Source organism: Meriones unguiculatus, chromosome 20, assembly GCF_030254825.1.
Source record: "Meriones unguiculatus strain TT.TT164.6M chromosome 20, Bangor_MerUng_6.1, whole genome shotgun sequence".
NCBI classification, from domain to species: domain Eukaryota; kingdom Metazoa; phylum Chordata; class Mammalia; order Rodentia; family Muridae; genus Meriones; species Meriones unguiculatus.
In genome coordinates, this window is record NC_083367.1 from 67999787 (window position 1) to 68015392 (window position 15606).

General features: G+C 42.0%; 1 protein-coding gene across 1 annotated transcript; it reads right to left on the reverse strand.

Annotated features, from left to right (window-relative positions):
* Nucleotides 1–271: 271 nt before the first annotated feature.
* On the reverse strand, nucleotides 272–14222 carry Myct1 (MYC target 1). The gene is made up of 2 exons (XM_021663708.2): nucleotides 14065–14222; nucleotides 272–2483 (listed from the first exon to the last, which is right to left on the reverse strand). Exons 1-2 carry the CDS (start codon nucleotides 14219–14221, stop codon nucleotides 1969–1971), a joined length of 672 nt encoding a protein of 223 aa, XP_021519383.2. The 5' UTR covers nucleotide 14222; the 3' UTR covers nucleotides 272–1968.
* Between the last annotated feature and the right edge of the window lie 1384 nt (nucleotides 14223–15606).

Here is a 15606-nt window from a genome sequence, read left to right on the forward strand (position 1 = left end):
ACTCCTCTTGGTCATTTTATACCTGGGGCTGGGGCTCAGGCAAAAATTCTGCTAAATGAACCGAAGGACCTCTGCTCTCATTTCCTTCCCTTGGGAGGAGATAGGAACAGTTTTCATTCACAATATAAATCATTGATACAAAGCATGCCTCTTTTCCTTCTCATGTTAAACACTGAAGATGACAGGCAACCTGAAATTAGCCTTGTTACTGAGCCGAAGCTCTCATGAAATCTTACCCGGCTGTGCTGCAGTTTCTGTATTTCCTTAGTTAAAAAAAAAAAAAAAAAAAAAAAATCAGCTGCCAACACATCAGCTCTCCTCTCAGCTTCTTATTTTGCCTTATAATTTTACTTCCTTTTTCTCTTACATATTTAATTGCAAAGTATGTTTGGCAGGCATTTTGAAGACTAATTTCTCTTGAGGAACAATAGGTAGCACAAATTCTATAGAGCTAATAATGAAAAGCTATCAGGATCTTTTATGCAAAGACATGTTCTTGAGCTACATTCAGACACCATTAGCTGGGACCACTGGGTATCACTGAAAACCCTAATACACAGAAAAATAAACAATTGCACAAGCTAAATACTCAGTATGTCAAATATGAAATACCAGATTTCCAAATAATACCCCGGTGAACTCGTCTCCCTGAAGAAAAAGGGCCAAAGTCTCTGGTGCCCACATTAAAGATGTCTTCACCTGTTGCTATAGACACCCTGGGCAAATACGTGAAACAGCGACCTTTTAGCCTGCTTTAATCACCTTAGGAAGACATTGGAGAATGTGGGGCTGGGGTTCACAGAGCATTACCCACACAATGGTTGCCTGTGGGTAGAGATAACCCAGGAGGAATTGCTGTCCAGGGTTGCAACATGTTTTCACTGTGACTGTCTCGGCAGAACCACCCTTTTTTGACTGCAGTTAACAGGAAATATTCCCCTAGAGCAGTGGTTCTCAACCTTCCTGACGCTGCAACCCATCAATACGGTTCCTCTTGTTGTGGTGACCTCCCAACCATAACATTATGTCATTGCTACTTTGTAACTGTAATGTTGCTACTATTGTAAGTTGTATTGTAAATATCTGTGTTTTCCAACAGTCTTAGGTGACCGTTGTGAAAGTGTATTTTGACCCCCAAAGGAGTCATGAACTCACGGGTTAAGAACCACTCTCCTAGATAAAATTCTTTTCTAGTTAGATCCAATCCAAGAGAAAGGTCACTCTATGTGAAATAAAAACTTGTGCTTAGAACTGAATGGGAGGTGCTGCTGCTGTGTTGAGTACGTTACCACGACCGTCATGTTAAATCCTCTTACTACATCCAATTGTTTTGCATTAACGAGATGGATAGAACTACAAAATGACCCTATCTGGGAAAAAAACAAATATCAAGACTGAACCATCCTCTGATGTCAACAGAGCTCAGCATCTCTGCTTGATTCTCACACATAACTGAGGAATTTAGAATGTCCTCTGTTCCATCATCTTGTAAATGCACAACATAAAAGTTCTTAAGATTCTAGACGCTGGTGGCTCAATCATCACCTAGAAAGTAACATTAAAATCCCTTATTTTAGTGGGTTTTGCCTGTCAGCACTTACATGGGCAACTGAATGGAGACTGTAACCCTAAACAAAAGTCTAAAGTCTTCTTAACCTAAAACATACAAATGTGCATAATTTGTATGTCTGAATCTTTAGTCAGTATCTTTAGTTCAATGCCTCACACTGAATTCAAAATACATAAATACAGAACTTTTTGGGAGAATAATATTTTTGTGAGATTTAAGTAAGAAAAACATGTTCAAAAGAAACTTTGCCTTACTTGGTAATATCCAGCATTCATGAACCTATCAACTAGGAAATCAGTCATTGGGGACCATGGCCCACAGATTCTGTTTATCGTATATATCATTTCCTTTCTAGAAGAGACATTTCTAAAATGATTAAAAACAACAAGAGCTCAGACTCAGGAATCGGGAAATGCCTTGATGATGGACTCATAGGCCGGTGGGGGCGGTGTGGAAAGGCCCATCCTCAGGCTGCTGCTGGACCAGCGGAAGTCCGGCCGGCTCGCGCTGTGCACCGTGCTGAGGGTGGATGGGGTGGCGGAGGCAGGCAGGGTCATCAGCTGACTCTCAGTTTCCACGGGAAGTGTTGGGCACTGCAGGAAGGGGTGGAAAGTGGAAGCCCTGAAGCTTGCTTTCCGGGGGAAGGAATTTGCCATCTCCAGGGAAGCTTGTCTCTGGAAAGTGAGGCTAGCCAAACTCAGGTTGCTTCGACGTTCATAGCCGCTGTGGCGGTAGAATCCAGGTCTGTTGAGGCCGTGGTTGTAGGAAGACCTGGGTCGCCTGGTGGGACTCCAGTGTGAGATGGACGCGCTGGCCCTTCTTCTTCGAGACAGGAAAACGAACAGCGCCCAGAGAAATCCTCCGATGGCAAGCCCAATCGCCATGGACACGGTGAAGGACATTATAAGGTCCTCTGAAACAAAGAATCAGCCAATAAATTGATAGTCTAATTTCAAACACACTTAGTTAAAAACCCAGGGCAGAGTATGAACTGTAGTTCTTGAAATGAGTGCGGAATTTTTAACATTTTGATTTAGGGAAATAGGGAATGATCAGGATTCCATTTATGCAAACAGAAAGCTACAAAAGTATTGTTCACTCTTGTTTATCATCTTTAGAAATTAAGAGTCTCTTACAGAGCTGCAAACGCCCACGGTTCATTTCCTCTTGAATTATGATTGTAGTTAATGTGCCCCTTGGCAAAGAAGGCCATCCCAACGTTAAACGTGCTTTTCTCCCTCTGTCTGCTTTGCTGGGTCACACGGATTTGTCACCACCTGCAGGCATCACGGCACCACCTCACTTCCTGCGCTGTATCTGAGGAAGTGCAGAGACAGAACCATCTGGAGGGCTGACTGATTTATGTCCTATTTCCTGAACTCCCGGACCCTCAGATCCCCGACTCACGTAGAAGTGCCAGGCGCAGACGCTCGGGTTCCAGCTCAGGCTGCTCTCCCAGTCTGCGCCATGGCGGCGAACCCTGCCTCCCTAACTGACACACACTTCCCACTGCACACCCCGTGCCCCACTCGCAGAGCCTGGGTGTGTTCTCAGTTCCTCTTCAGGCAAGTCCTATCTCACTTTGAAAGGCTGCCCCTTACAGACGGGAAGCGTATTCTTATCGAGCGGAGTGGAGTGGCTGGCACCCTACTCCAGATAGAAAACCTCTCCGGGGAGTTGAAGCCCCTCCACGCCCACTGCTCAGCGCATTCCTCATCTCCCCCTCCATGAGCCAACTCCAAACTGTGCTGTTTGCTCTCTGTCTCAAAGCCCGTCACTCTTTCCAATCCTCTGATCTTTCACATACTTTTCCTTATATCTTGATGTGAGTTTAGTTGTCGGGGGATCTCCTTTTTAGAAAACCATTCCAAGTACTGTCTTCTCACACAAAAGTGAGAAAGGTCAAGGTATGTATTAAGTTGCCTCTACAAGGATTCTGCAAGCCAAGAGCCAAAGACTGGAAATACGCTTTTGGAGGCTTTGCTCTTGGGGCCATGGGCACAGTCTTTGCTTTTAATCCCATTAGCAGGCAGAAATCTATTCCTTACCCCCTGGGCTATCAGTGGGACTCACTTGCCCAATGGGATACAATGGAACTGAAGCTTTTTAAGTTCAGGTCTAAACTGCATGAGCCTTTTAGCTTCTAGCCTGATTGGTCTGGAGACCTCTCCATGGTGGACACAGGAATAAGCAAGGCTAGAGTGGTGGCCACTGGAATACACAGTGCTACCCTGTGTGCTATCCCTATGACTCTGACCAAGAGCCTTCTATCCTTGACATGACACTGTGAGTGAGTTGCTCCAGGTCACTCAGGTGCTGGCAAACCCCACCGAACCATGAGGGAAACCATATGGCATTTTTGTGACCCCGTGCTGAACTGCCAACCCCAAACCGTGAGCCAATTATCTGATGAATTTTCTCAGCAACTCTATTTTGAGGTAGCTATTGGCTAGCAAATGCTCATTAAGTATAAGGCAGTATAAGTGCAGACCCAGCCTTTTCCCTTTGCTTGTTGAATAAATGTGGGTGAATTTGTTTAATTTCTCACTGATTTCATTTTTTTAAATGGTGGGTAATTAGGTTTGTAATTGCCTTTTCCAGCTTATTCTTGCAGAATGTAGAATATCTAGAACGCAGAGAAAAATGTAAATAAGTAAACAAGTACAATCACTGCTGCCTGACTTCAGGATTCATCTTACAGTGTCCCTCCACCTGCTATTGCCAGGTGGATGTGGGGTGGCAAAGCTGTCTTTGTTGTTATTGGCAATATGTTCACATACAAATACAGCATAAGTTCCCCAAACATTCTATGCTAACCATATACTAAATGCTTTATGAGATGGCTTCTAAATTCTAACGTAATTTAGGACAAAGCTGCCAAAGCCAGTACTGTTGCCCCAAAATCTTCCTCACAAAAGTGAGTAGTCATGGCATTGGAGTTCAATGTTCTCAGAGATTTCATAGCATCGGATATGATTTTTAAAATCAAACAAACATAATCAAATCTAAAAATTAGTCTTATTTTTGTACAAAATGATCCAAAATTAACTTTGTCAGTGCCATTAAACCCAGAATTCTGAATTTAAAGAACTTTTAGAAATTCTGTAATGCCTTGACAATGATGGCCCTGAAAAGCAGCATTTTCCAGTATTAAAAATAGAGGAAATCAAAAGGAACAAATAAAATAATATAATTTCAACACAGAAGACTGACCAATATCCAAAGTTCAAGTTACCTAGAAACCAAGTGCTGGAATATAGATGTGTGAACTTATCTCTCTAGCTTTATGATAAACCTTTATGGAGTCAGATCCAGAAAAACCATGAAAATACTAGAGAGGCCATCTAGTCCATCAGCACACACGCAGCCAGCGGAAGGAGGCTCACAAGCCACATGTGGGCATGTGGAGAAGCCTTGGCGAGGAGCCTTTCTCTGAGGCAGAGTCCAGCCATGAGAGATCACCTGTGAAACACCTGCACATGTGTGAGCCAGCCAGGACTGGCAAGACTGCAGAGGTAAAGCAAGCCAGGCTTGCCTAAGTCTGTGGCTAGGGGAGGCAGGGGCAGCATAAACAGACAGAGAATTCCTTTGGTGGGAACAAAAATGTTCTTAGGTTATAATGATGATCACTAACTCCAAGACTGCAAACATCACCAGTTAGGCACGTAAGTAGGCAAGTTATAAGGAACATGGATTCTATCCTAAACCCATTTTTAGAAAGAAAGAATGGGGAAGGTGAGGTGCCTTGTGGAAACCATACCGGGAAGGAAAGAGGAGGCAGGTTGGAACAGCAGAAAACCTTCAAGACAGGAAAATTTAAAATATTAAAAAATATATCCCCCCCCCCATCTGCCTAATTGAAAATAAAGTCAACCACTGAGAGCGGCACACTTGGGCACACGGAGTCAACATAGCCCAAGGATGGAGGTGTGGCCAAGCAAGAATGGATCCTAGTGTCTACAGGAGACAGGAAAGAGAGGGAGAAGGTTGGTCTTGGGATAGAACACACATTGGAAAGATGTTGAATTTAAGTATTTCTGAGATACTTATTTGTCATGTCAAAATTAAATAAATATAGACTTTACAGGAGGAGCTAAAAAACACTCCTTGGGAAGTAGGGGCACTTTCCCATCCCTAGAAACCCCAGACTCAAAAGCAACAGATTGTGTTTAAAGATGTGTGGTAAGAATAGCCAAGAAAATAAAAATTTAATAGGTGGCAGAAATAAACAAGGAAACCAAGGAGAACTGACTATAGAGAAATAAGTAGACAAGGAAGATTTCTATCCCTAGATCATCAAAATGACCAGGGACTACAGGTAAAATGCTTAGCAACCAGCTGCCCCAGAAAGATTGAGCAACTCATTTGTTTAGCATAGAGAGTACCTAAGATATAGAAGGAGGGACCACAGATATACACAGATAGTCGTGAAGGGAGCAGCCTCTGTCCTGGCAGATCCACATCTCAGAAGACATCAGTGAGGATGAGAGACACTCTGACGCTTGTGTTGTTAGCTTTATCCCCTAAGCCCCAGACCCAGCCTCTGGGCAATGTTTTCAGTGTGTGATGTCACTGCTTTCACCCCCCCCCCAAGGGAAATGCGAGGGTTACCCCACTGACTAGTTGGAGCTATGGGGAGACTGAACTGGCAAGAACAGTGCCATCACACCCAGGGTCAGCTGAGGATTAGGGCCCAAGGAATTGCTAAATTCTTTGCTCATGTCTTATTGTCTTACGTTTAAGGTAATAATAATAATAATAATAATAATCATCATCATCATCATCATCATCATCTCAAACTAAAAGGAGGCAAAAGACCTAAATATTGTGCCAGTTTAGTCCCAGACTCTCTAGTAGACTGCTCTCTGGAAGAGCAGTGAAAACGCCTCACTGTGTGCTCTCTAGATATGTTTCCTGGATTAATTAGCTCGAGCAGAGAACTTTAAGTCCCAACAGTTTTGAATATAGAAAGAATCACAGAAATGGGTTTCAGCTTAGAAAAAAACAGTTCTTAATAATGTCTTGCTCAAGCCATAATGTCACCGGTCAGTAATCCCCTTATCAGGAAGCTGAGACAGGAAGGTTGCCATGAGTTTGAAGCCAGACTGAGCCACACAGTAAGACAGAGACCAGCTTGGTTAGACTCTTGTCTGAGAAGAACAAAAGTAAAAACAAACAAACAAACAAAAGACATGGTTCAAATTCCTCATTTTATGGTATTGAAACCAGATTTAAGGTTTACGTGTCAGAAAACATTTGATTTAATTCGGTAATTCAGACACCTGTCATTGCGTGAGAGGAGGAGAAATCAAATGTGCCTGCTACATAGCCTGGCTTTTCTGTGTAGACTCAATCACCACCAAGGTCTGACCAAAGGCTCCAAAAATTTCAGAATATAGCGAAGAATAAAAGATGACACTAAAGGAATATATTTACTTTATTTCTGCGAAGTGAAGTTAGCCTGACAGGAGAAAACCGGTTACTCGGCAGAGTGCACTGTGTGGGCGTCTGACTGGAGGAGAGGACAGCCGCAACAAAACTGTTTGCTGGGTACAGCATGGCAGTTGCATGTGTACACTCACAGCAGCCGCGACAGTGTATACAAGACTGTGCAAGATCAAGCTAGACAAAGTCTCGGAAAGGAGTGGGAGTGAGCTGAACTAGTAGCTGAAAGGGCCATTGGCAATTGACGACTGTGGGGAGATGGGAAGGTCTGTCTGCTCCCTTTAGAGATGCCCTCCTTGAGGGGCTGCCCCCTCTCCAGGCGATGATCCTATCCGACTCCCAGGAATGTTCTGGCATCTCCAGGACACATGAAATTAGAGAGAATAGTGATGGAGAGGCTACAGGAAGAATTAAAAGGGAGAAAATAGGGGCGGGTTTGATCAAACACAGTAGATACGTGCATAAAATGCTCAAACAGAAATAAAACAGCACTGCCTAACTCATAATGGAGTCCAACATCCATCTCTGAAATCGTTGCACTAATTCCCATCACCTCAACAAGCACGCAGAATGTTTAAAACATTTAACCATCACCAGTGTTGACACTAGAATTACGAACACCGCCCCAGCTGCCCAGAACTTGTCTACCTTTTCACGTTTCTGGGCATCTGCACTGCAAGAAATGCAGAAACGGGGGGAAAGTGTGAGGTCATAACTGAATCGCAGCCTGTTTCTCCAGTTGTTTTCCCCAGGGATTCTAACTAAAGTGCATAATTCAGAAAGTGACATGGTGATCACAGCATCTATTGCTCACACAAATTTAACATTTCACATATGCAATCCTTTCCGTGAGGTTTCCGACAGTGAATGTTAGAAACTTTAAAAAAAAAAAAGCCTACCATAGACCAAAATGCCCCTCTCACTATAAAGACACTGGTGCGGACAGTGTTTCTTTAAAAACTATCAATCTTCTCAACTGACAACTTTAGGAAATAAAACAAAGCCACAACACTGCTTCTTATAATTTTTATATGTTCCAGTCAATGAGAAAAACAATCAAACTGCAGTTCTTTTGGAGGCAGAAGGAACTAATACTGGTGAGATACAGCACATAAATTAAGCATAGCTATATTAGGTTGGTAATTTTCGCCTATGGAACCAGCAAGAGGCTGGCATCTAAGCCCTCCAGAACTCCAGCCCTCGTGCTGACAGCTGCCTAACACGCTCAAGGTGTTTGCCCTGTGCCCCAACCATCACCCCTCCCTCACCTTCCAACTCTAAGGTCTTTTTAAAAAATTAATTATTTTTTAATTAATTACAGTTTATACACTTTGTACCTCAGCTGTAGCCCCCTTCCCCCCCTCCCTCCATATCCCATCCTCTCTCTCTCTTCTCCTCTCATGCCCCTCCCCAAGTCCACTGAGAGGGGAGGTCCACCTCCCCCTCCATCTGATGCTAACCTATCAGGTCTCATCATGACTGACTGCACTGTCCTCCTCTGTGGCCTGGTAGGACTGTTTCCCCATCAGGGGAAGGTCATCAAAGAGTCAATCACTGAGTTCATGTCAGAGACAGCCCCTGTTCCCCTTACTAGGGAACCCACTTGGACACTGAGCTGCCATGGGCTACATCTGTGCAGGGATTCTGGGTTATCTCCATGAATGGTCCTTGGTTGGAGTATCAGTCTCAGAAAAGACCCCTGGGCCCAGATGTTTTGGTTCTGTTGCTTTCCTTGTGGAGATCCTGTTCCCTCCATGTCTTTCTATCCCCACCTTCTTTCATAAGATTCCCCACACTCTGCCCAAAGTTCGGTTATGAGTCTCTGCATCTGCTTTGCTACTCTGCTGGGTAGAGTTTTTCAGAGGCCCTTCTGCGGTAGGCTCCTGTCCTGTTCCCTATTTTCTCCTTCTTCCTATGTCCGTCCCATTTGTCTTTCTGAATGAGGATTGATCATCTTACCCAGGGTCCTCCTTCTTGCTTAGCTTCTTTATGTGTACAGATTTTAGTTTGTTTATCACATATATAAATATATATCGAGGGTCTTAAAATCGAGCAAGGTTTTCAGTGACCGCAACGCTGTAAATACTGTGAACAGTTAGTAGAGGCCGCCATCTAGTGGGCAACTGTTGAATTGTTAGTGATTTTCATAAGTAAAATGGACTGCTGGTTAGCGTGTAAAAAGCTCTACAGTTGCAGTTGCACCATCTGTAACTCCAGCTCTCGATGGAGTCAACACCTCTGGCCTCTGTGGCTCCCTTCACCCCTGTGGGCACCTACCTTCCCACGATTAAGAAATTCTACATAAACTGTTTCAGGTAGTCAAAAAGTAATGGCCACTTCTGCCTTGTCTTAAAAGGCTTTCATGACATTGATACCAGATCTAACTTAGCCAAAGCAAGAGAAGACAGCTCTCGTGATTCCAGTGCAGAAGCCTAGAGAACCATGATGCACCACAAAGGACATAAAGCCTTGAGAGCTCTACCTCAATGACAACTTCAGCTCCATGGAGCCCAGGGAGAGATGGGATCTAGATACAGGGGTTTGAAGACCCTTCATTTGTAAACACTTCAAAGTTCCTAGTAACAGACATAAGAAAATAATTAGTAGGCTATTCATGTGCAATAGTGTGTAACTGTTGAAAAAGTTTTTTTTATATATGAATGAAGAAATGAGCTTAAAATATGGGCTCTGCTTGCTTGCTATTTGAAAGAACATCATGGAGAAGCATGCACTACCATCCTAAGAATCTTATCTTCTTGCTAGACCCCTAAAAGCCACATTTTCCCCCACAGGCTAGGACACATTCTTTGCCATAGGTTGAGGCATAACACTTTTTATAGGCTAAGGAATCTTAGCTAAGCCTCCCACCCCTTGCCAGCCCTGGCTCCCAAACATATCACTTTTGTGAACCTCTGTGCCTTTAGCTACCTCAGACAGGAGTAAGGAAATTAGCGAGAATGCACAGTCACAGGTCTTCTACTCCTAAACCAGAACATCATTTTGAAAGCCAGCGCTGCACTGCAACAACTAGGTATTTTATAACCAAGATGATGTTTGTGGTTTGTTTCTTTTTATGTTTCAGCTTCAAAATTCTAGAAGCCTAAAGAGCTCAAAAGTATAAGTTCTTGCCATAAATAGTAGCAGAAAAGTGAGTATAACCTGTGTGGTTTTTCATGAGCACTGTAAAGAGAAGTTCTGGAGAGAGAAAGAGAACAGCTTTACAGTATCTGAGCAAGGAGACCTCTGCAAACGAGACCATTCCTCCATCTATCCATCTTCACACGGGCCTCAAGGGATTCCAGCAGCTGGTACCCACACCTAGACTCCCAAGTGATAACATGTAGAGAGGAGAACAAGCCTCCCTGAGAAGCCCTGTGTGCCAGAAGGGCAGAACAAGAGCTGGGCTCCCAAAGTTCCAGGATTATAGGAGTATGTTAGAGGTGCTCCACACAGACAGATGGGAAAGAAGCGGAAGGGGAGTCCGTAGACCGAACAGACAGCCCCACAGAAAAGAAAAATCGTATTCTTAGTCAGAAGTGCACAGATCACTAGAACCTGGTTTTGCATCAAAGGGTCCCCACAGTGAAGACAGGGAGAGCAAAACATCCCTACAGCAGCCAAATCCCACTTGTCAGTAGATGTCAGCAGAGGCCCTTAATGGAGAACTCCTGGTCTGCTCCCTCTTGTACCTCTAATAACTATCGGGTACAACTATCCTCAGACCTCACAAGCTATTTCCAACCTTAGGGAGAGACCCAAAGAGGGTTGGAGGTGAGGAGCCCTGGAGTCACAGCAGTGCAAGACGTCTGCCGAATCAACTCACACTTCTACTCAGAATCTTAGAGAGGTCTGCCTCCGTTCTGACTTTCCGATTCTGTCCCTGTAACTTTCATATATGGATGTTCTGGTCAGCCATTTGCATCCTTGCACACAGGCCCTAGTGTTTTTACTTCTCATGCCCACTGATAACAGTTCTTCCGGGTGCCCCAAAAGTCTCAGGCAATGTCTTCCCCATATCATCATGCTCCATTGGCTGATAAGGCCAGACAAAGCTTCAGAGGAGTGAATGAGCTGAAGGAGGCTGAGTTAACATGTCAGAAAAGAATGATCAGAGTGTCGTCCTTAGACGTGCTTTTTTATTTGAAATCTATTTGATCTTCTAGGAATAGGCAATATACCATTTTTCTCAAAAGCTGATTCAGGGACTATCTCATCCTGTTTCAACTTCTATAGCACATTCCCATTCTTGCTCATTTTGTATATTATAATGATAACATATGATAAAGTAGGAGTTACTGATACTGTTCATTGATCAATTTATCGTCTTTTATTTGCATATGTAGGAACACCTAAGCACATCCCAGAATGCAATCCTTTTAAACGGAAAGTAATATTTTGGGGGAAGATCAGTTAGATGAATACACGCAAGCCCACACACCAATGTATTATATCAGCTTTTCACAGCCAAACTGGAGGAAAAACAACATTAGCAGTGATAAGACAGCAGAGGGAAGCAGACGTGTCTTGCAAGGACTCCCAAGTCCTAAGAGAACATGTGAGTCCCATAACACTGCCGCCTGTCGGCCCAACAGACTTTGGGGGTCTCTGCTTCCTGCCACTTCTATGGGATGGTCTACAGAGAAGGGAAGAGCATTAAAGAGTAGAGGTGGAAGTGAGGTGGAATCATCCGCACTGTCAGTCTCAGGCCACTTTGGGTAACGGATAACCGAGGGGTTAGTGCTCGCACAGCTTTTACTAGGTCTGACTGAATGCTAGCATTGAAACAGGGCGAGCTGCCATCGCTTGTGACAACTGAGTATCGCTGCTTGCTTTTTTTGCATTCATTAAGTAAACCAGAAACTTATATTTTGAATTTTTTATGCATCTCAATATGTTAAGTGTGAGGAGCTCCTATGGCTCCTTGTGTGAGTTGTTATAGTCTATGCCAGTTTTAAATTCTCTTACTTCAAAGGGCTACACAAAAGAACCCTTTTGGAAGCAGATTCTACTGCCTTGCACATATTTTTTTGTTTTGTTTTGTTTGTTTGTTTTTAGAGACAAGGTTTCTCTGTGTAGCCTTGGCTGTCCTGGACTCGCTTTGTGGACCAGGCTGGCCTCAAACTCACAGAGATCCACCTGCTTCTTCCTCTCTGAGTGCTGGGATTATAGGTGAGTGCCACCATACTTGGTTTGCATGTGATTTTCAAAGTAATATTTTGAAAGGACCACTGATCAAAATGGGTATCAATTCAGATGCAACACAGAAATGGAAATAGAAAAGATTTACATTTCATATACTAAATTTATAATTACATTTTACACTTCACAATTTTACCCAAGAAATAATAATTCCATCTTTTACTTGTCTCACACAAGCAATCAAACATATATTCAGTTCACCATTCTTGCTTTGGTTTAAAAGTATAGCAATGCAGCACGCTCTTAGTTTTCACTATTCTCATATCTACATGCCAAGAGAAGGGAGGATTAACATGTATCTTTGACACAGGAATCTTCAATTCCATCTTAAGCACAGATTTCCTTATTAAAACATTTCACTGCTAGGATAAAAGAAAGAACTCCAAATGAGCATCTTATTAATGTAAGGCTGATTTTAATGAAAAACATCTGTGCTCCAGCCAATGAAAAATGATTTATTTTTCCTATATAAACCTGGAGATTAACTTGAATAGTTTCAAAAGACAGAACTGGCTTTTCTGTGTTAATTCTTACACTGGGGATGACTTAATTTTGAAATTTACAATTGTTTTATGATGATAAAGTTTACTTAGATGAATTCTAGTTGTTTTCATAATTTAATATAAACAAGGACAGTAAATGATATTTTCACAAATGTACTGCTAGACCATCCAGAATTCAAAAGTTTCTTGTCTCCTGATATCTACCCACAATTTGTAGGACTAACTTATTTTTCACTAATTTTATTATGAAATTTTTATTACTATATCATCAATAAATCTTTTAAAGCTTGAAGCAAGCACATTAATTAAAAAGCAATTAGCTAGTTAATTCCCTTTATGCAGATACCTGGGATAGCAGATAAATACATCAGATGGGCAGGGCCGGGTTGCCCTCCCTGTTCAGTATTCGCCAGGTAGCTTCTAAATCCTACCTCCAGTCCCAGCAGGAAGCCTGGTGCAGTTTTCTGAGAGGACTGAAAATTCATCTTGCACATCCTAGGGTTATAGATCTCTTAATAAATTCCTGTTTCTTTTTAAAGTCCCCTCTGGATTTAACTTAAATTATTCCCTTTACTTATAAATTTCTTCGAACCAAAGACACATGTCAACACCCCTACACATCCCGGAACCTGTCTCCTAAATCTGGCTGAGAGGGGAGGTTGTTTGGACTTCATCACTGCCTGCTCGTAGCATCGCTGGACCCTAGACCTTGAGCTGAGCAGCCTCAGCCAAGGCACACTTTGGTTGTTTCTCTTCCTTTTCCATTATAACAGTGTATGTTATTTCTGGCTTATGTTTCTCAGATTCATAATTCCATTTTAATTCCACTTTTATCTGTCTCATCATACTCTAAACTCATTCAAGGATAGGTTTGTTGTTTAAAATTAAAAATAGTTGTTGAAAAGTAAAAATAGTAACATTAATATGGACTACATTGTTCTACTCTGTAGAACACCTTGGTTTCATGAAATAAAATATACAATCCATCACCTTCAAACAAATAAAATATAATTTTCCAACAAGACCTCATGCGTTAGATTCCATTTAACAATAATGTCTACTATATATTTTTCTAAATTTTTACTTTAAAAATCTCATTATTTCCTAATTAAGTTTTGGTAATACCAGTGAAACTTAATATGCCTGATTCTTCTTTAATGTTTCTATAGCTTATTCTGACAACATTTTATGAGTATATTTCTTGAAATAAATTTATGAAAACTGACACTAGACAGTTATGGCAAACAAATTGTCTCAGAGACTGATTCCCACTGTTGTCATAAATTATGCAGAAAATTTCTATGCCTCTTAATTTAAATTAAAAGCAGTGAAGGAAACATAGCTTACCCCAAAAGTTTTCTGGCCATGGGCTCCCTAAACTTGTTGTGTTATTAGCCATAATGTCCACAAGAAAAAGAAGAAGCCAGGGTGTCCAAAAGAAGCAGTTTGATTTTATGCCTTTGTGGTTCAGCAAGAGAAAAATAATTTTCACGCAACCCCACATATACTTGTGTTTACATAAAAGGAAGTAAGTGTATCATGTTTCCTGCTTTTATACTCGAATTAGCAACTGTTTTTCTTATCTTGGAATTCCACATGGCTCCCAGACACAGAACTATTTCCTTCTCGTCATTTCCTCCCTGTTGCCTTGTGCCCTCCTTTCAGCCACATCCAAAGCTGTTTGGGGGCAAGAGGCTTTCCTTTAGCCCCTTCCACTATTTACACATCTAGGAAGAGAGCAAGCACCTCGTTGCTGCTTTTAGCCTCACCTGTGTGTGACGCTGAGCGCAGAGAGCTTTCCCATGTTGAAAACTGTTTTACACAGTCGGAGAGGATTTTTCAGAAGCCCATATTCAATTTCATTTTTTTTTACCTAGTATATTTTGCTTATGAATCTCAGATCCTGGGTAATAGCTTCCTGTATTTGGTATTTTGAAAATGTATTCATTCCATTTATTTGCACAAATTTAAATATGCTTATTTGTGATTTTGTTACACTTTTCATTGGGAGTCAGATGTGAGAAATCAAGATCATTTCTATGTAAGCAGGTCGGGGTAACAGGAATGCAAAATGTTTAATTGCAGCAGTGTTTTAGTACCTGGCCAGCGATGCAGTGATCCATGGCTGGAGAAAATTATAGTCAATCAATGTCCTTCCTGACGTCATCATAACAAGGCAGGTCTTCCTTGCATTGCAAGATATTGAAAGTGGGAGAAGAGTGCTAAATGTCACTTACACACACTAAACTGCATGCCTCGCTTGGAAACCTGTGGCGTGCACTCTTGAGAAGCCTTGTTCGAACCCTAGGATGTTGGAGCTTAGTCAGCTGAAGCCAGTGTCACCCTTCTGAGAAGCCTGGGAAAAAAACTAGAGGGCAACATGCCAACTCATTTTGCAGCCCTAGTTTCCCCAAATTGTGGTGGTTTCTGTTCATTTTTTTTATCAGTGTTCCTAGAGTTAACTACAAATTTACCAGAGATTAAAATATACACAACTGACAATCTCAAAGAGAATGAAACAATTATAGAACACTTGACTCTCCTGAGCACACAGGAAGACTCATCTTGATGATATTTTTTTTTTTTTTGGCAATGTTTATTTCCACACTCTCCAGTAAATAATTATACCACTGCTCAAGAAAGGCAAAAGGGCTCATGCTTCAACAGTCCCATTTAATGTTTAGGATTTTGACAATGTGCAAAAATAGGACCTCAAAAGGACTTGCTGTGTCTAGATACAAGCCTGTTGAAATCCTTCCCGCCTTTCTAAGCCTAGGACAGAAGTCTCCAATTGCTGTGTGTACTTTTAATATACGCTTTATGTAACCTAAGGCTACTTAATGTCAAATAAATTGTTCTCCAGTATTCTTCACTTCGCAAGTTCTATTC

Excerpts from the sequence above, each read along its gene's own strand:
- Myct1 (XM_021663708.2), bottom strand. The coding sequence starts at position 14,221 with ATGTGGGGTTGCGTGAAAATTATTTTTCTCTTGCTGAACCACAAAGGC. Across the intron at positions 2,484-14,064 it reads ATGGCCAGAAAACTTTTGGG|AGGACCTTATAATGTCCTTC; the intron begins GTAAGCTATGTT and ends TCTTTGTTTCAG.